The 26,052-nt window shown below is 37.3% G+C and overlaps 1 protein-coding gene across 1 annotated transcript in view; it reads left to right on the forward strand.

Moving 5' to 3' along the window:
• The window catches only part of LOC113197221 (uncharacterized), a 38,283-nt gene extending 14,288 nt beyond the window's left edge, over nucleotides 1–23,995 (forward strand). The window contains exons 2-3 of the mRNA XM_026409460.1: nucleotides 15,434–15,560; nucleotides 21,182–23,995. Of these exons, the coding sequence (XP_026265245.1) occupies nucleotides 15,434–15,560; nucleotides 21,182–23,376 (2,322 nt within the window). The 3' untranslated portion in view covers nucleotides 23,377–23,995. The remainder of the gene's footprint in view (nucleotides 1–15,433; nucleotides 15,561–21,181) is intronic.
• Nucleotides 23,996–26,052: the final 2,057 nt, after the last annotated feature.

Here is a 26,052-nt window from a genome sequence, read left to right on the forward strand (position 1 = left end):
TCCATCCATAGACAAAGATGGGATCCTGTCATATCCAACAAAATAGATGGAACTGAATACTGTAATGCTAACTCATGAATGACAGGCACAGAAAGAGGTATCACATGCTATCTATTAGACATGGCAGCTAAAATAAAACTGATATAAACATAGAGTGTTGACTCTGGCAGGAGAGGGCTCTGTGTCATTAGGAGTGGAAGAAGGGTGGTTGGACATGGTCAGAACATGTGCATGTGTATATGAAAATATGAAAACATCACACCAAATCTCATTAATAAATACAGTGGATACGTGTTAAGAAAATTTATCATCTCCCATAATTACTTTATTCTGTAGTAACAACATCTAAACTTTTACTCTTTGGAAGTTCTGGTATATGATACACCATTATTAATGATCAACCTCTAGTAACCACAGTTCTCTGTGCATTCAAAAATTTCCCCCAGATTTCACATACAGAGTGTGCAAAATGTTTCTTTCTTTGTCTGGATCATTTCACTTAACATGATGTTCTTCAGCTTCATCTATGTTATTTTAAGTGGCAGCATATTTGTTTCTTTTGTTACTGTTTGGCCACTGAGTGGCCACTGAGATGTATCCACAGCCTTTTTTTTTTTGTACTAGAATTTGAATGCAGCATATTTCACCACTGAGCCACATCCCTAGCCCCTATTTTGTATTTTATTTAGAGACAAGGTCTCACTGAGTTGCTTAGCACCTCACTTTTGCTGAGGCTGGCTTTGAACTCGTGATTCTCTTGGCTCAGCCTCCTGAGCTGCTAGGTTCAGTGTGTGCCACTGAACCTGGCCCCGGTTAATTTTATTTTTTATTTTTAAGATAGCATCTTGCAAAGTTGCTGAGGCTGACCTTGAAATTTTGCCACTGCTTCCAACTATAATATACTTTAGTATAAAAACTGAATGATAAGCCAGGTGTGGTGACACATGCCTGTAACACCAGGTATTCAAGAGGCTGAGGCACAAGGACCACAAATTTGCAGCTAGTCTCAGCATCATAGTGAGATCCTCTGCATCTTTAATAGACCCTGTCTCAAAATGATCTTAAAAAGTGAACAATTTTATGTAGGTATGAATTTTTATATATTTGACAGGAAAGCTAAGAATAACCATTGGATACTCAGATTTTTGAAAAATATTGGAGTTTGGGATGTGGCTCAAGTGGTAGCGCACTCGCCTGGCATGCTTGCAGCCTGGGTTCGATCCTCAGCACCACATACAACAAAGATGTTGTGTCCGCTGAAAACTAAATATATATATATATATATATATATATATATATATATATATATATATATATATATAAATTCTCTCTCTCTCAAAAAAATATCATTAGTTGTAGATGGACACAATATCTTGATTTTATTTTTATGTGGTGCTGAGAATGGAACTCAGTGCCTTACACCTGCTAGGCAAGTGCTCTATCATTGAGCCACACCCCCAGCCCCAGGACATTCAGTTGTTAAATATCTTTGTACCTCTTCTCAATTTATCCTCCCTAGGCACAGTTACCATATTACAATGCCATTTGGTTGTGTCTCCCCTTAGGAGACTTGACAGGATAAAATGTCCTCAGTCACTGAAATATCTCTTCCTCATCCTCATTTAAGACCTGCATGAGACTGACACAGGCACCCACAGGTTCTTTGTCCCTTACAGTTTCTAGGGACATATCAGCCTCTCTGTTCTCTCCTACAGAGCAGCTTGAGTTCTGGGGATGGAGGCTCTTGTGGGAGCAGCTGGACATGCTGGAGATTACAGGAATATTCTGGCCTAGGTTTCCTAAGGAGGTCATGGATTGGGGCTTAGGGTTGTCTTCCTTCAATGCTAATTTCAGTTCTTTGGAGACACATTGTTCTTCAGTCACTTAGCTTCTCATGTTGAAGAGAAAAGCAGGGTTTCTCCTTATTCTTGGGTTCTCAGAGTTGGGAAAGGAGATAAACAATTCCAAAGAAGTAGACAGATTATCCCAGTGAATTTTCCAGGTGCTTGGAAAGAAGGGCCCAGCACAGTGCCTCATGGTGGGGAATGTCATCCAATACTTGGATGAGCAGGATACTTGTGGAAGAATTTCCCATTTGACAGGATGACCTGGACCCTGAGCCAGACATATTTGTATTCCAGTCCACAGTGCTCATCTCTGGGTTTGTCAAGGCTCAGCTTGAAATGTCTGTTGTTCCTAGAAAGGAGTCAATCCAACTATCCACTGGCCATTGTCCATGAACTTGTTTCTATCAGTGAAGAGGCCTAGTCTGGCTCAATGATAGCCAACTGAAGCAAATCTCACTTGCTGAAGAGTCCCCAAGCTCTCTGAGAGGTCATGCTGTTTGGCCCATTACCTTCTGCTGGTAACAGGGTTGCTTGATTTAAGGTGGGCATGGTTCTCTTGAGGGTGACATTTGGATTGTCTAATAGGATAGCCTGGAGTCTTCCTACCTTCCCAGCAGTCCATTGATACCCACCCTGTTTGAGCAGCACGAGGACTCGATGAGGAACATGCAGAGTACTGGTTTATCCAAGAGTGGGTTTCTCAACCTCTTGTAGTAAATCACAAAGGCAGGGGACCTTTCCTTTCTTGTGTGGTCAAATTGTTTCCACAGGTAGGCTACTGGTTGCAGTGTCTCCAGTGTCCATGGGAGAACTCCAAAGGCTGTACCTTCTTCCACATTCATAAATGGTAGTTTTAAAATTTGTTCTAATTAGTTATACATGACAGCAGAATGTATTTTGATTCATTGTACACAAATGTAGCACAACTTTTCATTTCTCTGGTTGTATATGATATACAGTCATACCATATGTGCAGGATAATGATGCACCTAGGATAATGATGTCTGTCTCATTTCAACATCTTTCCTGCCCCCATGATCCCTTCCCTCCCTCCATTTGTCCAATCAAAATTCCTCCATTCTTTCCACACCCACCCCATTATGGACTAGCATCCACCTATCAGAGAGAACATTTGGCCTTTTTTTTAACAGGGGATTTGGCTTACTTCACTTAGCATGATATTCTCCAATTCCATCCATTTTCCTACGAATGCCATAATTTTGTTCTCTTTTAATGCTGAGTAATATTTCATTGTGTATATACCATAGTTTCTTTATCTATTCATCTATTGAAGGGCATCTAGGTTGTTCCACAATTCAGCTATTGTAAATGGTGCTGCTATAAATAGTGATGTGGCTGCGTCATTGTAGTATAAGTTCTTTAGGTATAAACCAAGGTGTGGGATAGCTGGGTCAAATGGTGTCTTAATTCCAAGTTTTCTAAGGACTCTCCATAGTGCTTTCCAAAATGGTTGCACCTATTTGCAGTCCCACAAACAATGTATAAGTGTACCTTTTCCCTCACATCCTCACCAACACTTATTATTATTTGTATTCTTAATAGCTGCCATTCTGACTGGAGTGAGATGAAATCTTAGAGTAGTTTTGATTTGCATTTCTCTAATTTGTAGAGAAGTTGAACATTTTTTCATATATTTATTGATAGATTGTATATCTTTTTCTGAGAAGTGTCTCTTCAGTTCCTTAACCAATTTATTGATTGTGTTATTTATTTATTTATTTTTTGGTGTTAGGTTTTTTGAGTTCTTTATATATCCTGTAAATTAGTGCTGCATCTGATGTGTGTAGTAAAGATGTTCTTCCACTCTGTAGGCTCTCTCTTCCTGTTATTTATTTTTAGTTTAGCTGAGAAGAAGATTTTTAGGTTAAATCTATCCCGTTTTTTGATTCTTGATTTTATTTCTTGCACTTCATGAGTCTGGCTAAGGGAGTTGGAGACTAATCTGAAGATTTGGGCCTCAGTTTTTCTTCTAGTAGGTGCAGGGTCTCTGGTCTAATTCTTAGGTCCTTGATACATTTTGAGTTGAGTTTTGTACATGATGAGAGATAATGGTTTAACTTCATTTTGCTGCATAAAATACTTGGAAATCAATCTAATAAAAGAGGTAAAAGATCTATACAATGAAAACTACAAAACACTAAAGAAAGACATTGAAGACCTTAGAAGATTGAAAGATCTCCTTTGTTCTTGGATAGGAAAAATTAATATTGTAAAATGGCCATACTATCAAAAGCATTATGCAGATTTAATGCAATTCCAATCAAAATCCCAACAACATTTCTCATAGAAATAGAAAATGCAACCATGAAATCATTTGGAAAAATAAGGGACCTAGAATAGCCAAAGCAATCCTTAGCAAGAAGAGTAAAGCAGGAGGCATCACAATACCAGACCTTAAACTATAATACAGAGCTATAGTCCCCCAAACAGCATGATATTGGCACCAAAATAGATATGTAGACGAATAGTACAGAAGAGAAGACACAAAGACAAACCCACATAAATACAGTTATCTCATATTTGACAAAGGTAAAATATAGTGTCTTCAACAGATGGTGCTGGGAAATTCATATATATTTTTTAGTCAGGCAGGCCTCAGGCCAGGGCTGTTATGAGGGTTTGTTTTAACTTCTCAAAGGCAGCTTGGCATTCTGGTGTTGAAGTCAAATGTTAGATTTCTATTCCTTTTAGGGCTTAATATAGATATTTATCTATTACTAAAATTAAGGAAAAAACTATGGCAGAAGCAAGACTATTTCAGGAACAAATGTAACTGTCTCTGGTCCCTGATGTTTTAATATAGCTTCCTTTCAATCCGACACACAAACTCAGGCTCATTGGCTAATCTGAAATTCCAGGTAAGTGACTTTTTTACAAACTGAGCTTCTGGGGCAGTGTAGTACAGAGAGGTGCTGTTTTTGGTTGTAGGTTCTAAGCAGGTTATCTATAAGTCGTGGCATGATACAGATAAATCACTAGGTAAGTCTTGAAGCAGGACCTGGGACTTTATTCATCTGCAGGTCAGAAAATCAGGAAACAAGTCACCCCTGCAACCTTCAATCCCTTGCAGAAGAAAGGGTGCACTCTTCTAGAAAAAAGCTGCAAGCCATGAGTAAGTCAAAACCGTAGCAACATAGGGAGTGGGTCAGAATGACCCAGTACAGTCAGGGTACATTGCCAAGGAAAGATGGGAACCAAAAAGAGAAAAATTTTACATTATATAAGAAGAACAGACAGATTTTTCAAAGCTGTGTGTTTCTAAACAGGGTGGACTGAGCAGCATCAGGATTACAGAGGCAGAGTTTCCTCACAGGAGAAGTACTTCTTATATGAAATGGAGTCTCAGGGTAAAACTGAGTTTGTCTGATCAAGGCATTTATATGCTGGCCCATATCACACATATTGCAAAAGGAGTCCTTTATTTACCCTCACAGCTAACTCTTTTGTTAGATACCCATTAAACAAAACAGATATATTTTAAATTACTGAGGTAAAACATTCTGGAAATACTGAATAATTTGCATTTGTATTGAAGTCCTGTCACTCAAAAGCAAATCATAATTACTAATACCTTTTCAGTGGGATGCAAAAGGATTCATCTTTTAATTGTACCAGTTTCAACCAGCCATAGTGACCTGGCATTGCAATTAGCGGTATGTATGAATTAAGTCCTATGAATTGAATATCATAAGCAATGTCAATTATAGCTCTTAGGTCCTTTGCACAAATTAATGTGTATTAGTGTGAGGTTTGTTTTGTTGTTGTTTGTTTTAAAACAAGCAGGGATGGAGTATTGCAGGGTATTTGGCAAAGCCAATGCTATCCCTGTTTTATGAATTTGTCCACAAGGGCCTGGATCACTATCAGTACTTCTCTTACTGGGGTACTGTTTCTTCCTGGGCAGGTTACCTCCTCCTTCAACAACATCATGTTTGTGATAACATTGATCATCCTCCTCATTGTCCCTTTGACCTACACAGCCTTACTCACATTTTAGCTGACTTCCAGCAGAGCAGGCTGTCTCCTTTTCTGGATGGCAAGTGGAGACTAGATTAGGACATGTTCTGATGGCACTTGCAAGTGGAGTCATGGCTTTTTGGGTGAGCAGATCTCATCCAGGAGCTGCATTGGGCAACCTGGCATGTTCAAAACTCTGCCTTAGTCTTCATTTCCCAGGTTGCATTCTAGAGGTTGGAGCACAGGATATGGTTGAGCCTGACATGTCACTTTACCTTTATCACAATGTCATCACCTTCAGGTGAGGCCCCAGTGTCAGTTGTACCCAGCGTCTTCTGCTGGGACTGTTCTTACTGTGGCATATTTTTAATGTAGGGAGGCCTTTCCCATGCTTTCTTAAGGCTTCATTGATGACCTCTTTGTTGGGGCTGCCAATAAAAGAACTGGCTTTACACACCTGTAATCCCAGAGGCTCAGGAGACCGAGGCAGGAGGATCCCAAGTTCAAAGCCAGCTTGAGGAAATGTGAGGTACTAAGCAACTCAGTGAGACCCTGTCTCTAAATAAAATACAAAATAGGCTGGGGATGTGGCTCAGTGGTTGATTGCCCCTGAATTCAATCCCTTATACAAAAAGCAGGGGGTTGTGGAGCTGGCTTTAGTTTCTGTTCTTTGCAGGCATTTCCTTAAAGACAGAATCAGTTAGTTGTGAGAGGTTTATGTCAGTTTCCTTTTCCACTCATTATTCAGGGTACTCTGTCTGATGAAGGTCACATTGACCATACAGAGATTTTTTTTTTTTTAAACCAGAGATTGAACCCAGGGTCTCTTATACACTGAGCCATATTCCCAGCCTTTGTTTTGTTTTCAAACAGGGTCTCTGAAGTTGTTCAGAGCCTTCTAAGTTGCTTAGAATCTTGCTAAATTACTGAGACTGGCCTCAAATATGCAATCCATCTGCCTAAGCCTCCCAAGTCATTGGAATTATAAGCATGCACAATCACATATGTCACATTCCTCATGACTAAATCACTCAGGGTCACTCCAGGGGAACTGGGCTGCATAAAATAACCACGCAAGAGACAGAGATACATTTTTCTTTGGGGGTTCTGTGACGGCTCCTCTGACCTTAAGGGTCCACAGAAAAAGAGAGAGAGAGAGAGAGAGAGAGAGAGAGAGAGAGAACGAGAGAACTCCTGCTGACCCCTTTTATTGTGGAAAAGCCATTCAAATGAGGCAAGGGGTCAGGCTTCAGGGGGCTGAGTCTAGCTTTGTGATGCCTGCTGTCCACAGGTTGACTTACATCTAGGAAGGCCACACTCAAAGGCAGAGCAAGAGAAGGGGGCACACAAAGGATGTTTCCTTGGAATTTTCTATCCAAAACAGGGCACAGGGGTAATATCACAAAGGAATAGGTGAATGTAGCTCAATCCATGGGTGACACTCCTACATCTGCAGATGCATCGTCAAACTTCCAGGACTGGGACAATGTCCAGGTCACCATGAGATGTAGTGAAGTGAGTCAGAGCCTCTCCACTCCAGGATGGAGATGCAAATCATTCAGAGTGGCCTCTCACATATTTCCCTTTTCTTAATTAAAAAAAAAAAACCAACAACAACAACTGGGGAATTATATCTTTCAGTCACTGGATTCTTGATCCAAGGTCATCATGATCTACTATTGAAACACAAAAGGAATTAGCAGGAAACATATCATTTCAATAACACCATCAACTTGGAAGATCCAGGTTATTATTATTATTATTATGACAAACACTCATCAGAAGATTCTTAATCTTTTCCCAATTTTATTGGGAGACATTGTATATGGCCATAGTAACAGACATTTTTATTGGCATGGCATTTAAGCCTCTCCATAAACCTCAGAGCAAAGGGCTCATTCCCATTATTCATTACATTGTTTTCTAGAGCATTGTAACTTAGTTCTCATCCTCCATCAGCTCTTATCTGACCATGAAGGATCTTGGAAGTAATTTAAGTCAAATATAAAAAAAATCTGTATGTTGAAGTTTTAAGATGTAGCCACAAAGGCTGTAATTGAAGAAGCAAGAATAATATTTAAAGTAGTCACTTCAAGGATCATGAGACTAGCAGCTTGCCTGAATCTGGTAAATTGACATGCACCTGTCTCAAAGCCTGAACATTAACTTCAGCATATTATAACTCTGAAATATTAGCTGGCAATAACTAGTGATACAATAAATTGTATTCTTACAGGCTGCAGGATATTTATTATCTTTTCTCTTAATTTTCACATTTAAGTGGTCTATTAGGTCTGTCAGTAATGTGAATACTCTGAAGGCAGAAGTCAAACATCAAACATCCTTTTGGATGCCATCTCACCAAGAGTTAAAGTTTCTAGGAGTCATGGCATCCTCATGTGATTGTTCTTGTCCATTCTAGGAGACCAGCCTAAAATATATCCACTATTTCTAGATACCTTGTATTGTACTGACAAGACATGTACAATCCATCCACTTAGAAAAGGTATTAACTTCTATTGTAGAATGATTAGGGCAATAATTCACTGCTGGATATTTTATGTAAATAACTGGCCTGTATAGGAAAAATCTATTTTAATAATCTTTCTATTTTGACAATTGTCCAGATAAGTAGTCTTAATTACTAAGGACCAGCATAATTGGCTGGTTTAGTTTTCTCATAAACTGTCTTTTTCTCAAAAGATACTCATAGACAGCCTGTTTACCATAGGAGCAGCATATAGGTCTAACTGACTATTACAGTCAGTATGATTAATCTAGTTTCATGGGTGGGTTTTTCAGTCCACACTGCAAGGCACATTAAAGGTGGACCTGTGAAGTGTGTCTATAGAAGGCTCTTTATAATTTTCACTTACCTGACAAGCTCATGAAACTACATAGCTATAAACTCTGTAGCTGGAAATTTACCTTCCTGTGCCAGGTTTCTCAGTCATTTTCATGATGACAGGTTTAAACTCTCCTTTGAAATCTGATTTAATTTACTGAACTGTGTTCAGTAACATTAAGGCTCTCAATATTACAATGTAAGAAAATTTTGAAATATTTTGCAAGACCTAGTATGTGCCTCTGGGGTTCTATTTCCCCCTTTTCTTTATTTAATAAAATTGAGTAAAGGCTTCGCATAAGCCATAGTATCATTAGCTTAAGTTATAGATAATAGTACAAATATTTAAATGATAAGAATTGATTTACCTTTTATTGATTATTGTAATTTCCCAATATAGACTAGTTGATCCATCCTAACCATTTAGAACTCTCAATCTCTTTTTGAGAGAACATCTCTATATTTTAGAATATTACCCTTTAAATAGGTGTCTCTTAATTGTCTTGGGATTTACAGGAGTGGTTGGGAGGCCACTCTGAGGCCAAGGCCTAGAGCACTGGGTGGGCACAGGGGCCGTGATCTTGTGCAGGAGTGAAATATTTGGATAAACAAATATTGCTGATTTGTTTTCTTGTTGTCTCTTTTATAAAATCTTGGTGTCATACATTCCAGTTTATCCACATACTTGAAATTTTTATTTTTTGATATAGGTTTAAAATTTTTAATCATGGTTTAAAAATAGGAGTGAATTAGGTGAAATGCTCTAAAGAAGCCAAGGTAATTCTTTCCATAAAGCAATGCTGTGTTTCAATAATGAGAACCTAAACACCCCTGGGGTCCTCATTAGATAAACACATGGGCTTTGGCATTTCTGGTGTGTCTCATGGACCTCCTCTTCCTTCTGCACACAGAGATAATGACAGTCCTGTGACCATTTAGTCACTGCTCATAATTTTACCATGTATTTCTCAAAATCATTTTTTTTTGTTTTGCTTGCTTGATTGTACTACTTTTGAGTTTTGCATAACTTACTTTTCCCACTGCTATTCCATTAGTATTATGTTCAGAATTTCTTTTTTTTTTCCCATTGTCAACCATTTCTTTGCCTGTGTCTCTTGAACACACACTGCGGTGCTGCTGTCTGGGGCTCAGTTCTTCTTAATTGATTCCTTAGTTGCACTGCCTGTGGATCTTGAATTGTTTCAAATTTGTTTTTTGATCATGTTGACAGTGTTGTTTTTTTTTTTTTTAAAAAAACTTTTCCCCACATATTAATGATTCATAAATATTTTAATCCTTGAGAAAAAACAGTGGATTGTGTATTATGCATAAATTCAGATCTACTGGTAGATGTCAGTGAAATGTGCCAATCATCTGGGCATGCATGCTTGTGTGTTTGTTCCTCATGAACACTTACCCTTACTTATTTTGATGTCGTTTTACATTGCTTTTATTCATAATCCGACATTGAGCACTTTTCTTATATGGTTTTTAATTTAAACACAATTTCCATCATTTTATTACATTTAATTAATTTGTATGTTTATTACTTCTTCCTGTTTTACATATTTTACTGACAATACATTTTTACCTATATTCCTTTCATATAAATAACTTCTTATGAAGCAGGGTCTCTTTTCACTTCATGCTACATTTTTATGGACTTCTCTACATTTTAATGGAGTTGAATTGATCAATCTTTTTTTTTTGGATTTGCTTAATTTTCTTATATAAATTTCTTGGAGAACAGAAGGAGGTGTTGAGCTCCCAGAGTTAAATTCTTAGTTTCCAAGCCTCAGCTCCAGAGACTGATTCATTCAGGGGATACATATCACCCATCCATCTGTCTCCAGAGCTTGTGAGTTCTCCGTACAAGTTTATTCCTTGGCAAAAAGATTTTCTTTTTGAAATCTAGGTCAAACAGACTCTTTACATGAGCTAGCCAAAATACTTGTTTTCTTGCTTTTAACTCTTTAAAAAAATATTATTGCTGTACAACTCCAATTTTTATGTGTTAATTATTGTATTCTTTTTGGGATCTTTATTTGCTGTGGTGAAATAGACCAAGAGAGAAAGTGTCAGAAGCCTTGGTCATGCAGGCACGAGCTTCACCTAGCTCCCTCCTTCCTGATGTAGCCAGGGTTGGCTTTTGCTGTTCTCCTGTGCTGAGGCCAGAGTTGGCTTGCTGCATCAACTGAGTTGTAATATGACATCATCACACTGGGAGAAGCTGACTTGGTGGATGTGGTCTTTGTGTAGGAGGTGCTTTGTTGAGAGCAGACATCAGATTTTCCTTTCTTCCCAGGGTTATTTATTTTCTCTGATTCTTTCACAATATGAGAGGCAGGATCTCAAAATTAGATCTTCTTCCCTCTATAGCTGCTCACAGGGCTGACAACAAATCCTTTATTTTTGAGTTTCCTCCACAGATTCCAAAATATCAATTTTCTCTTTGCAGTTCACAGGATTATTAACAGTTTTTACCCATGCAATATTTGAAGCCAACACAGTATTTTAATTGTCATATACCCCTCAGTAATGGATGATGGTTTTGAAAAAGTTTGTTTTCAGGAGGTTAATGTTGTACATGATTTGAGGGCAGAGAATAATCTCCAGACTCTGCTTTTAAAAATCTTTGTGCCTTCTTTTTTCTTCCTTAGGCACAGTCATCACCATATTTTTAACAAGTATTCTGGTTTACATCTGGGATGTCTCCAAAATCTCACATGTTGAAACATGGCCCCCAGTTGTGGCAAGGTGGAGAGATGGGCTTTTAGACTATGATTGGATCTTGAGGGCTCTGACTTCTGTGGACTAGTCCAGTAACAACTGAATGGATGATTGGAAGGGAACTAGTTGGAGGATGTGGGTCACTGGAGCAGCCCTGAACAGGATCATCTTCTCCCAGCACCTTCCTCCTTCTCTGCTTCCTGGCTTCCATGAGCTGAAGAGCTTTTCATGCTCTTCTTCCCTGATGTTTCTGTTTTGGAGTGAGACTACCATGGCCCGAGTGCCCTAAAACTGTGAGCTGAAATAAATGTTTCCTCTTCTAAGTTGTGACTTTTAGCTATTTATGTCAGAAATGAAATGCTCACTACAACAGAAAACCTACTAGTTGGAATGTCCTTATCCAGTGTCCTATTTTTTCCCTGGTGCTGAATTTAAGAACTTCCTGGTGATGACACTTGGTACCCACAGGGGTATTTCACTAAGATTGTCTGTAGACCATCAGCCTCCTGATCATCTCTTCCTAGAGGACAGGCTGAGGATTGGGGTGGAGACTTGGGGGAAAACTGGCTGGTCTGGGGCTTAGAGGCATCTCCTTTATCCATTTTTATTTACATCATAACCCCTTGGAACATGAATATTTTTTCCTGTAACTTCCATTACATGCAGATTTTTGTTGGCCTACAAATTGGATCATGGTGTTGAGGGGGAAATACAGAATTCCTTCTCCTCTCTGCATTTTCTCTGAGTTGTGAATACAAGGAGAGTATCCCAAAGTTCAAGGAAAACCCACACCCTTCAAGTGTACAAGAATCCACACTGTACTTCAGTAAGAATGGGGTGGGAAAAGGTCCAAGGTGTCAGGATGCCTTGACTTTAACCTTGGGTCTGACCTGTCTATTTTACAGTCCACTCTGCTCTTCCTGGGCTTGTCACCTTGAAAAGATTTCTTTACTTACTTCAGCTTCAACTTTTCCCTAACTGTAAAATGTGTTTTACTAGTAAAGCTTCAAACATAAGAAAATATATCCAAAGCTACAGTATACAGTTGTACTTTAGGAAAGGAAGTCAGTCTTATGTTATGTTACTTTATTAAAATGCTTTATTTGCCTTTCTTCTTCTTCACAGTGTTTTTCATAGGATTTTCTTGTGCTCTGTGTTTGGGAGGTGATTTCAAATGGAATTCCCAGGCTTAGCTTTGGAAATTTTACCAGAAATAATAAATAGGGAAAATCTATTTCCCATTTTGGCAGCATAAAAATGAATGTAGTTTAAAAAAACTGATTGGTAGCTGCCTGGGTAAATCCCATATACCAAGTCATCACCTCCTCATCTATGAAACCATGTGATAGTCAATATGTGGTAGATCTTATCATATGGATATTGGAGTTTAATACTAAAACATGTGAGATAAGGTTTGGCAGATCTTAGAATTATTCACATGATTTGTCTTTAGTAAATAATTTGTTATCATGGAGCTAGTAACCAAATATTACATTTGTTTTTTGAAAAAGGTGGATGCTTTTCCATTTCAGGTATGAATGTAAGTCCTTTATACTTTTCTTGCCTCCTATGGACTGAGTTTGGCCAGGCATTGTGGGTGATGCATGCCTGGGATGCCAGCTACTCAGGAGGCCAATGCAGGAGGATTCCATGGTTTACATCAGCCTTGAATGCTTAGGGTCACCATGTCTCAAAAAGTAAAAAAAGGACTACAGATGTTGCTAGTGGTAAACCTGAAAACAGTCCCTAGATTCAATCCCAATCAGAAAACAAAATCCCACTGAGTGTGAATACTTTTACCTATTAAGTAGTGATACTTTCTCATCTAAAACTAAATGAATAAAATTGGGAAGCAGAGAGGTTTGAGTTAATAATCTTAAGCTTACAAAGGAAGGTCCTTGGGACCCATTTTTTTTTCATGAGTCCCTTATTTTCCAGATATGGGTTTGAATGGTAGGTTATCATTCCTAAGAAGGAAGCCTAGAGAAGTAGGAGGAAGATGTAGTTGTTTTCCAGGAGTTTCCCAGGTCAGGGGCAGCATTGAATTTTCCTCCCAAACTACTATGGAACATGCAGACTGTTACTTCTCCACTGTTCCAGTATTGTGTTTAACATGTTTAAATCCACTTTGCTTCACTTTCTTATCACAACAGTCAATTTGAACTCTGTTTAAAACATATATGGTGCACATATCCCCCCTATATCAGGAGCCCTCTGTTCTTTCACTTCATCAAAGCCAGGCCAGGCATACGTGACCTGCAGGATTCAAAAGGTTTTCCTTTTGGTAAATGGACATCGGATTGTCTTGGTATCTTAGATTCCCATTGCGGATGTTTCTGGGTCATTAGAAGAAGTGAACCCTGCTTTGTTTTCATTCCATCTGGATGCTCCACTATCCATAAATACACAAAAGTTAATAAAATGCACATTCATTGCCCCAAAGAGCGAAATAAGTCTAAAAGGACAGAATGATTAGAAGAGACTCAATCTCTACAATGCCATGGAAATTCTGCTGAAATACTTACTATGTCATTTAGTTTTGATTTGGCCACAGACATCACAGCAGTGATGATGTGTCCTTTTATATTGATTGATACTTTTTACCAACTTGTTCTATTTGTTCTTCAACTCTTTTAACCTTATTTGCTTGGTATAAATGCTGTCTGCCACATTTCCCCTATAATGTTATATGTCTTTGTCTTTAGGTGTTTTGGTAGGATTTTCTAAATAATCTACATAAACCATCATATTTGATACAAAAACTCTTCTTTCTTAATAATTTTTCTTCATGGCCTGCTTTGGGTAAAGCAGCCTCTGCCTGTCTTTTGCTTAATAGAGACACTGGCTTTATTAACAGAGCTCCTGAAGCAGATCACAATCCCGTAGGCTTTAATTTTATTCTACCTGCAGCTCACAATCATAATCTCATAACATCTTGCATTTTCCATGAAAGAAATAAGAATTATATCTTTCCAAGTGTGTGAAAATTATAATGTCTTCTTCAAAATAAATTTTTAGTAACAGGGACAACATGAAGAGTGTAAAAGATTCAGTAACTATGGCTCTTATTTTATTCCCTATCCTTAAAGGTGTCTATCTCAATGCCTTTTTAAGACAGCATTCATCCAAAATTGATTTATGTTTTAGAACCAGGAATATATGTCATATTTACATTCACATGAAAATTTGTTTTTTCAATGTATAAAGATGACATATCTACTTATGTATACATGAAACATAAATAAATATCATTTGATCAATCTGATCCTGTTTCTATTTAACATTTTTCAATTAGTCCTCTCATTAATAATCACTGTCCTGCTCTGAAAATTCTAACACTAACACTTTATGTTGACTTTAAAGCTCCCCGTGCTTTTTTTTTTTTAATTACAGGTCAAATAGACTTGGGTAAAAATCGAGCTCTACCATTTACTTGGTGTTTGACAAATTGTCATAAAAGATGAATACCAGTACTACTATCACATTCTTTTGGTTTTCTTCATTAAAACCTGAAAAACTCTTAGTGAGAAGTATATATTTGCAATGATCTGTGAATGATCAAATGGTCAGTGTGCTATTAATTGACCTATTCTTATTTCAGATTGGAATTACTAGATTGGAATTACTGCTACATTTTCAGAAAACCAGGTCATATTTTAGTGAATCTCTGATTCATGGCTGTGCATTTGAAAATTTAGAATTACCCTTCTTACTCACCAGAACATTCTCCTTTGAGAAATAATTGATCTTATGATATATAAAATCACAATTAAAATGTATTTTCTTGTGTTGATGCCTTAATTTTACATTTTATTTTATAAAGTTGGAGTATATAAACTTTTTGTGGACTTATAAGACTCTTTCCTCAGAATTAGAGAATATCACTGTTACAAAGTATTTTCTTGAGTAATTAAAGTCACTTACCTACTTGAGAACCAGTTCTACTAACTCTCATATCATCTTCAGTCAACTTAGAAGCTCTGTGAATGGTCAATTGGTCAGTGTGCTATTAATTTACCTATTCTTGTTTCAGGAACTGTTGACATTCAGGGATGTGGCCATTGATTTCTCTCAAGAGGAATGGGAATGCCTGGAGCCTGCTCAGAGGAATTTATACAGAGATGTGATGCTAGAGACCTATAGAAACCTGGTCTTCCTGGGTAAGCAGAGCTTCCTTTCAGTGATATGGAATGATGTGACCTACATGTCAAAATCCAGTTTCTCCCCTTTATGGTACCAGAATAGAAGCATCAATACTCTCAGTGATAATTCCAACAAATAGTCAGTTCATTTTGAAATGAACACATTGCCTCTAAGCTGTATTTGGACACCCTCCCCTGGTGCAAAGGAAAGAGCCCTGAGCTATGTACCCAGCTGGGCAGAAATTCATGAATCAGAGGACACAATTGAGAGGTCCAAGGCAAGGAGGAAGCCAAATTCAAATGTTGGTGGAAAAGTTATTATGCCATAGAAATGGTCTTCCAGGAGCTTAGGTTTATTTCTCGTGCTGTCCTAGAAGGACACATACTGCCCTATGTTGAACGTGGTTTCCTTTTTAGTCTCCTCCTTCTCCTCCATGGATGTCTGTGTTGAGTCAAATCAACAGCCCAAGCACTCCCCTTTGCTTGTGAGGTCAGCATGATCTGATGGCATTTTCATCATTTGATGTGTCTGTCAGAAATCTATGCACAGTTCTGGAGACCTCGAGGTGAATCCATTTTAATATATTAGTATCATACAGCAGTGTATCTGATATCACTTAAGTATTTATTAATTAAAATTCCCATATCAAAACTCATTATGAATACTTATAAAGAATATTCTGTGGATTTTTTCTGCCATAGAGTGAATGTCAGTGATTCACAGTGGCTGTTCATTTTGGTTATATGGTCACAGGGGATAACTACAATTATATAAAAGGGTTTGCAAAATAATCCATCCATGGTTATTCAGAATTTTGTTGGTTAAATTTTTTTTCTTTTTTTCTTTGCTATAGTTCATTTTATAGGTTAGATTTCAAGTTATAGTATAGATTTCCTCACAACAGTTAATGTTTCCAATTTTTTTTAAACCTACATTTTATAGTTCGATGGCCATCTCCAATATTTCACAAATTAGGGCAGTGTAAGATGAAATTAAGTTATGCCTGATTCTTGTTTCCATTGTCAATACAATTATATTTGCTTCTGTTATTTTATTTTATTTTTGTTTCTATTGCCAGTAAAATTACATTTGAGATAAAATATATTGTATCTCAAAAGTTTTTGTTTTAAAGTATGTTACACATAAAGTATGTTATTTCTGGTCACTTTTGTGTGTACTATTCATATACACCTTTGCCTTCACATTGCATCTTTAGATTTAGTCTCTGGTAATCTGCATACAGTTGTCATTTTTTAAATAAGTTTCCTCTGCTTCTTTTAATTCTTTTCCCTTCTTTTTAAATTGGGTTATCTTGTGGTTCATGAATTGTTATCATGACATTATATGATTCCTCTTTCACTTCCCTTAATTCTATGAGTATTTTGTCATTTGCTTTGATATTTTACAAAAATAATTTTAAGCTTACAGTAGGTTTTTAACTGGCAACAAATTAACTTCAATTTCATAACAAAATTCAGTATATTTATGTATCCTTTGAAAATTATGTTATTGATGGCACAGTTATTTTTATGTTCCATACATATTTAGAATTTATGATGATTTTTATGTTTTTATATTTCAAACTCTATTGAAAAAGTAAGTGTTTTATGACCCATCATTCCCATAAAATTAAATTCTATATTGGAATATGAATTTTGTAGTACCTACCATGAAAGCTTTAAAATTTCATATGACTTGTGTTGCTGTGCACATTTATTTTATTTTTCAAATGGGATGATTCACTTTAGTATTTTTTGAAGGAGAGGTCAAGTAGTTATAAATGGCTGCATTTACACATATTTAAATCTTTATTTTTACTCACATGAAAATATAGTATTTCTTTTTTAAAATATTTTATCTTGTAGTTATAGTTGGATACAATACCTTTATTTTGTTTATTTTTATGTGGTGCTCAAGACCAAACCCAGGGCCTCATATGTGCTAGGTGAGCACTCTACCACTGAGCCACAACCCCAGCCCAACATGAAAATATAGTATTTCTGATTATAGTATTATCAGTTGGTAATTTTGTTGTTTTCCCTTTTAATGCTATTCCTCAGTTCCTTTCTGTATTGCAAGGTTTCCATTTCATCTCACTCCAGTCAGAATGGCAGCTATTAAGAATACAAACAACAGTAAGTGCTGGTGAGGATGTGGGGGAAAAGGCACACTCATACACTGCTGGTGGGACTGCAAAATGGTGCAGCCAATACGGAAAGCAGTGTGGAGATTCCTTGGAAAACTGGGAATGGAACCACCTTTTGACCCAGCTATCCCATTCCTTGGTCTAGGTCCAAAGGACTTAAAAACAGCATACTACACAATTCACAATAGCTAAACTGTGGAAGCAACCTAGATGCCCTTCAGTAGATGAATGGATAAAGAAAATGTGGTAAATATACACAATAGTATATTAATCAGCAATAAAAGAGAATAAAATCATGGCATTTGCAGGTAAATGGATGGAGTTGAAGAATATACTACTGTGTGAAATTAGCCAATCCCAAAAAAACAAATGCCAAATGTTTTCTCTGATATAAGACACTGATTCATAGTAAGGTTGGGAGGGGGGACATGGGAAGATTAGAAAAACCATGGGACAAAGAGGAGGGAGAGGAAGGGAGGGGACAAGGGTGTAGGAAAGATGTTGGAATGAGATGGACATCTTTACTCTAAGTACATGTACAAAGACATGGATGGTGTGAATATACTTTGTATATAACCAGAAATATGAAAAATTGTGCTTTATGTGCCGTAGTCTGGCTGGGCACGAATCACGAGCCACTCAAGCAGGAACAAACTTTATTTCTGAACTCTCTGGAAAGCCACCCACTCGGCCTTCTCCAAGACACACCACACACAAACCGGAACTCCCTCCACTGGAACTTCACCAACCAAGGGAACTCTCCAGGAATCCCCGAGAGAGCTCAACCGGAACTCAAAGGGAACTCCGTGAGAACTCAAAAGTACTGGCAAAATGCTAGGCGCCATCCCAACTCGGCTGTGGCTCTCAACATTTATGTATAATATGAACTATAATGCATTCTGTTTTCATATATAACAAATTAGAATAAAAAATTTTTAAAAAAGAAATTGACTATTGACTATATTGAAATTATATTCAAGTACCCTTTTTAGTTACACAGTTTTCTTTTGGTTCTCTCAAGATTCTCTGTTTGTGAATGTTGAAAAATTAAGTGCAATGCACTTTGAGTCTTTTTGTTTTTTTTTTCTACTTAGGAATAATTGAACTTCTTTGATTTTGATTTATTTTTTTTGCTCATATTTATCATTTCTCAGGCTGTTAAAATTGATTCTGGAGATTGAACTCAGTTGCTTTTTCACTGCCCTTTGCCTTTTTCATTTTTAATTTCTGACAGTCTCACTAAGTTGCTGAGGCTGGCCTCAAACTTGTGATCTTTCTGCCTCAGCCTCCCAAGTTGCTAGGATTACAGTTGTGTACAAACCCTCCCCCACCACTCTCTCAGACACTATTTCTTAAGAAAGTCTTCAAGTACACTAGTTTTGCTTGTTTGTAGTAATAATTTTTGTCTGGATTTTATTCAGTTTTCTGTGTTCTGGTTTAGTTCACTAGACTTATATACTGCATGCCAAATCATGGCATTTGCAGGTAAATGGATGGAGTTGAAGAATATACTGTATTTGAACTTGGGATCTCTTTTATTGCTGAGTAATATACTATTGTGTATATTTAGCACATTTTCTTTATCCATTCATCTAATGAAGGGCATCTAGGTTGGTTCCACAGTTTAGCTATTGTGAATTGTGTAGTATGCTGTAGTATAAGTAATATAAGTCTAGTGAACTAAAGATTATTTAGGTTCCTTGTGTAATTCATAATTCCTACATTCCCAATGTTCAATTCCTGTGTTTCATTTTACCCCTGATTAATCAAGTGTTCATTTTTCTTTGCATACCATATTATTTTTGATCTGTCCATATAAAAGCCAGCCTAGAGTAGATTAATAGTCATTTTGGAAAACAATATGGATGTTAGTAAAGAACTGAAAAACAGGAAGCACTGTGCCACATGCTTGAAATTCCAGGTAATTGGGAGGACTTGCAAGAGGCGTGTCACACCATGTCTCAAAATAAACAATTTTAAAGGGGTTTGTGTTGTAAGTCAGTGCTTCAACACTCTTGGGCTTAATCTTAAGCACCACATATAAAAAGTTAGGAGTAGAATGCCCCTGTGATCCAGAAAAGCAAGTTCTAAACAGGTAACCAGAAGAGATTAAGTCAGCATGTTGCAGAGAGAGCTCCACTACTGCTTCAGTGAAACACTGATCACAGTACTCAAGACATGGACTCCACCTATGTGCCCATCTGGGGTTGGATGGGTAAAAAATATGATATTTATACACAATGAATTAATAATAGAAAAGAGATATCTTGTCAAGTGAAGTGACATGGGATAAATATGCAGGGCTTTGCATTACGTGAAATAAGGAAGTCACAGAAAGTAATTTGCAGCCTCTTCTGACTCACATGTGGAACTCACAAGTGCAGAGAGTAAAATGGTTACTAGCTCCTGTGTATTAGGAGTGTTGGTCAAAGACTGAAATACATTATTTTAAAGGACATAAGAAATATTGATCCCAGAAACACTTAAATATTGAGCCACATCCCAAGCCCTTTTATTATTTTTTATTTTGTTACAGGGTCTCACTAAGTTACTTACAGCCTCAGTAATTTGCTGAGGCTGTATTTGAACTTGGATCCTCCTGCCTCAGTCTCCTGAGTTGTGAGGATTCACGCTTGTACCACCACACTGGCTAATGTACTGAATTCTTGATGAATGCTAAGAGAATGAATGCAATGTTTTCTAAGTAGTAAAATGATGATTATATAAAATAACAAAATGTTTTTTAGCTAGATTTAGTCATTTCACCATGTATTTATATTTTCAAATACCATGAAATACTTGGTAAATACATGCCATTTTATTTGTCAATGAAATGAATCCATGAATAACCAAAATTATAAAACTTAAAAAGCAAGTCATTTGTCTTGGTCTCCATGTGTTGACTTCATCCAGATAATACTGACACAGGGTGTGTTGTGTGTGTGTGTGTTTATCATTAAAAAGATTAGCCCATTTTTCTCTTTAGACAACATAGGTTCTTTGTCCCTGTAGAATATCTGTGTTATGGTCATTCAAAATCTGTTATAGACAGGTCTTTCTCATGGTAGACCAACAGTGGTTTTCAGACAATCCCCAAGAAAACCAGAAATGTTCACATTTTACATTTTCCTTTTCCTATTGAGAGAGAAGAAGGGAGTTGGTAGCTTTTCCCTAATTGTACAATGGTGCATTCTAGAGGAGGAAGGCCAGGAGTGGATAAAAATAACACACTTTCCTTTCCTCTGTTATATTACTCTTTAACTATATACTCCTCTTGGACACTGTGAATTCTCAGATGATTTGGATAATTCTCACAAAGTAAATTTGTCTATCCATTGTTATTCAGCTCATATATTTATGGAGTAATTATGGTCTTTGGTGTGCTATTCTGCCACCACATTGATGTCCTGACAGCTATAATTTCATGTTATATTTTTAAAGTATATTCTCAGTCTAATATGTAAAATAATTATTATTTTCATTTTTTTTTAGGCATGACTTCTCATCATACCCAGGAAATTTTACCAGAACCCATCAGGGAACATTTATTTAAAAAAGCGATAAAGAGAAGATATGGAAATTGTGACCTTGACTATTTACAACAAAAGAAAATACAGAACAGTGTAGATAACAGTGAAGGTCAGAAATCATATTATGAAGGACAAGACCAATTAATAGTGACTGTCCTTAATACCATCAATAGTCCTCAAGAACATTTAATAGCTCAGAAGAGTATTCAATTTATAACTGAAGGACAAGTTTCTCAAAGTGTTGATTTTGAAAATTTCTTTACAAACTGTCCATTATTCTGCAGTGAACAAAGAATTCCTTCTTGGGCCCAAACATACACTTTTAATGATGGTGGAAAGGCCCCTATATACTCCATACTTCTTAACCAAAATTCAGATTTAGATTTCAGCAAAGTGTGCAACACATGTAATGAAACAAGCAACACTTTCAGCCAGGTCTCTACACTAAGCAATTACCAGTGTCCTTATGTTGGAGAAAAAAAGTATGAATGTAGCAAAACACAGAAGAACTCTAGCTTTGGTTGCAATAAAGGAGAACATCAGTGTGGCCATTGTGCACAGAACCTTTACAGAGATGACAAATGTGGGAAAATCCTTCTTCAGTGCTCAAAGCACCATGGGAGTACTCAGAGCCAAGAGGCACCTTGCAAATGTGAGGAATGTGAGAGAGCTTCTCACTCAACTGCAAGCCTTCCTCAATACAGTGGAGCTCATCCTGGAAAGGAGCCCCCCAAATTTAAGGGATGTATTCAAGCAGGGAGTTCCACACCACTTTCTAAACATCACAGGTACCATAGTGATCAACACTACAAATGTGAAGAATGTGGCAAATCCTTTAATAATTGCTCAACCATTTCTAAACACCTGAGATGGCATAGCAGTGAGAAACCCTACAAATGTCAAGAATGTGAAAAAAAATTTAAGAATTTTTCAACTCTTACTCAACAACAAAGGATTCATATGGGAGAAAAGCCCCACATATGTGAAGAATGTGGCAAAGGTTTTACTAAAAGAAGACAACTTACTCAACACCAGAGAATTCATAGTGGAGAGAAGCCCTATAAATGTGAAATTTGTGGCAAAGCTTTTAATAAAAGATCACATGTTACTCAACACCAGAGTACTCATACTGGAGAGAAACCCTACAAATGTGAAGAATGTGGGAAAGGATTTACTCAAAGAGCATATTTTACTCTACACTACAGTATTCATACTGGAGAGAAGCCCTACAAATGTAAAGAATGTGGGAAAGGATATACTCAAAGAGCAGGCCTTACTCAACACCAAAGAATTCATAGTGGAGAGAAGCCCTACAAATGTGAAGAATGTGGGAAAGGATTTACTCAAAGACCAAGCCTTATTCGACACCAGAGTATTCATACTGTAGAGAAGCCCTACAAATGTCATAAATGTGGGAAAGAATTTACTCAAAGAGTACATCTTACTCTACACCACAGTATTCATACTGGAGAGAAGCCCTACAAATGTAAGGAATGTAGCAAAGCTTTTAGGTGTAATTCATTGCTTACACGACACCAGATAATTCATACTGGAGAGAAGCCCTACAAATGTAAAGAATGTGGGAGAGGATATACTCAAAGAGCACACCTTACTCAACATCAGAGAATTCATACCGGAGAGAAACCCTACAAATGTGAAGAATGTGGGAAAGGATTTACTCAAAGACCAAGCCTGACTCTACACCAGAGTACTCATATGGTAGAGAAGCCCTATAAATGTGAAGAATGTGGGAAAGGATTTATTCAAAGAGCCAACCTCACTCTACACCAGCGTATTCATACTATAGAGAAGCCCTACAAATGTAAGGAATGTGGCAAAGCTTTTAGGTGTAATTCATTGCTTTCTCGACACCAGAAAATCCATACTGGAGAGAAGCCCTATAAATGTAAAGAATGTGGGAAGGGTTTTATTCAAAGTTCACACCTTACTCAACACCAGAAAATTCACACTGGAGAGAAGCCTTACAAATGTGAAGAATGTGGGAAAGGATTTATTCGAAGAGCAGATGTTACTCGACACCAGAGTATTCATACTGTAGTGAAGCCCTACAAATGTAATAAATGTGGGAAAGCTTTTAGGTATAAATCAAGCCTTACCCAGCACCAGAGAATTCATAATGCAGAGATTCAATGTTAAGAATGTGGGAAAGGTTTTAATCAAAGAGTATGGCTTATTCTTCACCAGACTAATCATAACAGGGAGAGGTAATGCAAATGTAAAAACTGTTGCACACCTTTTAGCAATTGCTCAGGCTTATCACTGGAGAATTCATAGTGTATAGAAACCCTAACAATGTAAATACTGTGCCCAAGTCTTTACTCAAATTTCAAATTTTCCTTAACATCAGAAACCTGATACCTATAGGGGATGTGGAAAGACATTTGCCTGAAATATATGCCTTAAAAATAGCAAAATATCAACAGTGAAGAAAACACCTTAAGGAATATAAAAAAATATAGCAAAGCTCTTATCTGTACCTTGATTCTTGATGTATGTGAGAGGGAAATGAGGAATTGCCTTTAACTTTTGCTTAAAATTTGTTAAGCATCCTTACCTGCTGGGGTAGAAATAAAGAAATTCTCACAAGTATCATAAAATAGTGTAGAACTCTTGTCTCTGGAAGGAGGTAAATTTATTGTAAATCAAAGATTTCTCAATATTTTCACTTTTGAAAACTGGAGGAAACAATTGTAACTTAGATTCATTTATCAGAAGATGACTTGTTCCTGAGAGTTGTCAATCTATAATTTCAACTGTTTACAGTGGATTTTGAAATACTTTATTCACATTATTATGAATTTTGTCACAAAATAAAAGTAAAATTTGTTAATGTATTAGTATTGTTAGGTATTTACTCGTGGTAGTATGTCACTGGTATTACAGTGTTCTTCTTTACTAAAAGTTCTGTGCAACAGATAGTAAAAACATATGTTATAGTTAAAGCTTCATCCCGGGGTTTCATAAACTGACTTCCAGACCACTCACATATAGTCAAATCAAGCCTTTATTGAAGCACACCGGTGGCCGCTGACCAGAACTTAAAGCTATTCCCCTGATCAGCCCCAACAATTGCAAGGGCCCTCCTTATAAGCCTGAAAACCGCAAAAGGGATGTTTGGGGGTCTAGCCAAGGCAAGCAAGCCAGGTTACAGAGGCGGGAGAGTACAGTCAAGCGGCTGGAAACCTAACAAATCTCAGTTAGCCCAGTCACTCCAGTTACAGAAACAGCTCCGTTACCCTAGTTACAGAACAATGCCCCATTAGGTAATTCCCTTTTCTTAAAGGTTTCTATAGTAAAAGGAAAAAGAACATTTTGCCCTGGTCATGACCCTTCTACTTGGCATGGTTGTTTTACAGGATGAAGTCATAAAACAAAATGGAGTCACATTTGCTTCTACTATCATGCATACTAAAAAGTGTCCATTAATCTTTTTAGAAACATCAACTCATTTGGAGAATAGTATTCCCCCAAATCAGAATACTAATTATGTATTATGGTGATCTTAAGACAGTTATAGATAAGATATAAGAACAGGAAAATAAACCCCAAATTTCTCTATCTTGAATTGGTACTTTCAAATTTTACCCTACAGGGGCTGGGAACAGCGGCACATACCTTTAATCCCAGCAACTGAAGAGGCTAATGCAGGAACATCCCAAGTTTAAAGCCAGCCTCAGCAACTTAGTGAGACCCCAAGCAACTTAGTGAGACCCTGTCTCAAAATTAAAAACCAAAAAGACCTAGGAATGTGGCTCAGTCTTTAAGCATTCCTGGATTCAATCCCTGGTACCAAAATAATAATAATTTTTTTAACCTTATAGAATAAGAGTAGTCCTAAGGGCTCTTCAATTTTGGAGAGCAACACAGCTTTCCAACATAGGGATTTTAAATGCCCCAGAAATTAGGAGCCACCAGTGCGTATTTTGTAAAAAGAAGGGCCATTGGAAGAAATATTCCTAATGGTTGCCCAGGAGGCCATGTGGACAGCTGGACACTGGCCCATCCTGGCTCCTGGTATGTTGGTAGAAAACAACTAAAATACTGAGGAAGCCAAGGAGTTCCTCAGGAAGACCCCTCTGAGGGTCTCGACTCACATAGAAAAATTTAGAAAACTATTTTTGCCCGTTATTAAATACCTATTTACCCTTGGACAACCAGCAGGGAACTATAACCAGAAACAAGTACCCAATAATGGGGGGAAAAGAAAAAGAGCCATACTAACAGAGCATCTAAACTCCCACATGATCATATATCATTTCACTTTGGCTACTTTTTATTTGACTCTAAAATTTATCATAGTAATTATACATCGGGGATCAAAGGATAGAGAGTACATGGCACAGGCTGACACTGAGACCTGATGAAGTATCCAGATTACATCTGTCCCTTTTTAGGCTTACAGGAACAGGAGCACATGTCATTACAAAGAAGAAAACAAAGGTCTTGTTTAGATGAGCCACTGGAGTATATATAAGTCATGTTCAAAAGCTAATCACAGGGCTGGGGATGTGGCTCAAGCGGTAGCGCGCTCGCCGGGCATGCTTGCGTCCGGGTTCGATCCTCAGCATCACTTACAAACAAAGATGTTGTGTCCACCGAAAACTAAAAAATAAATATTAAAATTCTCTCTCTCTCTCTTAAAAACAAAGCAAAAAACAAACAAACAAACCACAGCTGGGAATGGTGGTACATGCCTGTAATCCCAGCAGCTCAAGAGGCTAAGGCAAGAAGATCTCAAGTTTACAGCCAGCCCCAGCAATTTAATGAGGCCCTAAGCAAATTAGTGAGATCCTGTCTCTAAATAAAATACGA

The sequence above is a fragment of the Urocitellus parryii genome, chromosome 12, assembly GCF_045843805.1.
Source record: "Urocitellus parryii isolate mUroPar1 chromosome 12, mUroPar1.hap1, whole genome shotgun sequence".
Classification (NCBI taxonomy): domain Eukaryota; kingdom Metazoa; phylum Chordata; class Mammalia; order Rodentia; family Sciuridae; genus Urocitellus; species Urocitellus parryii.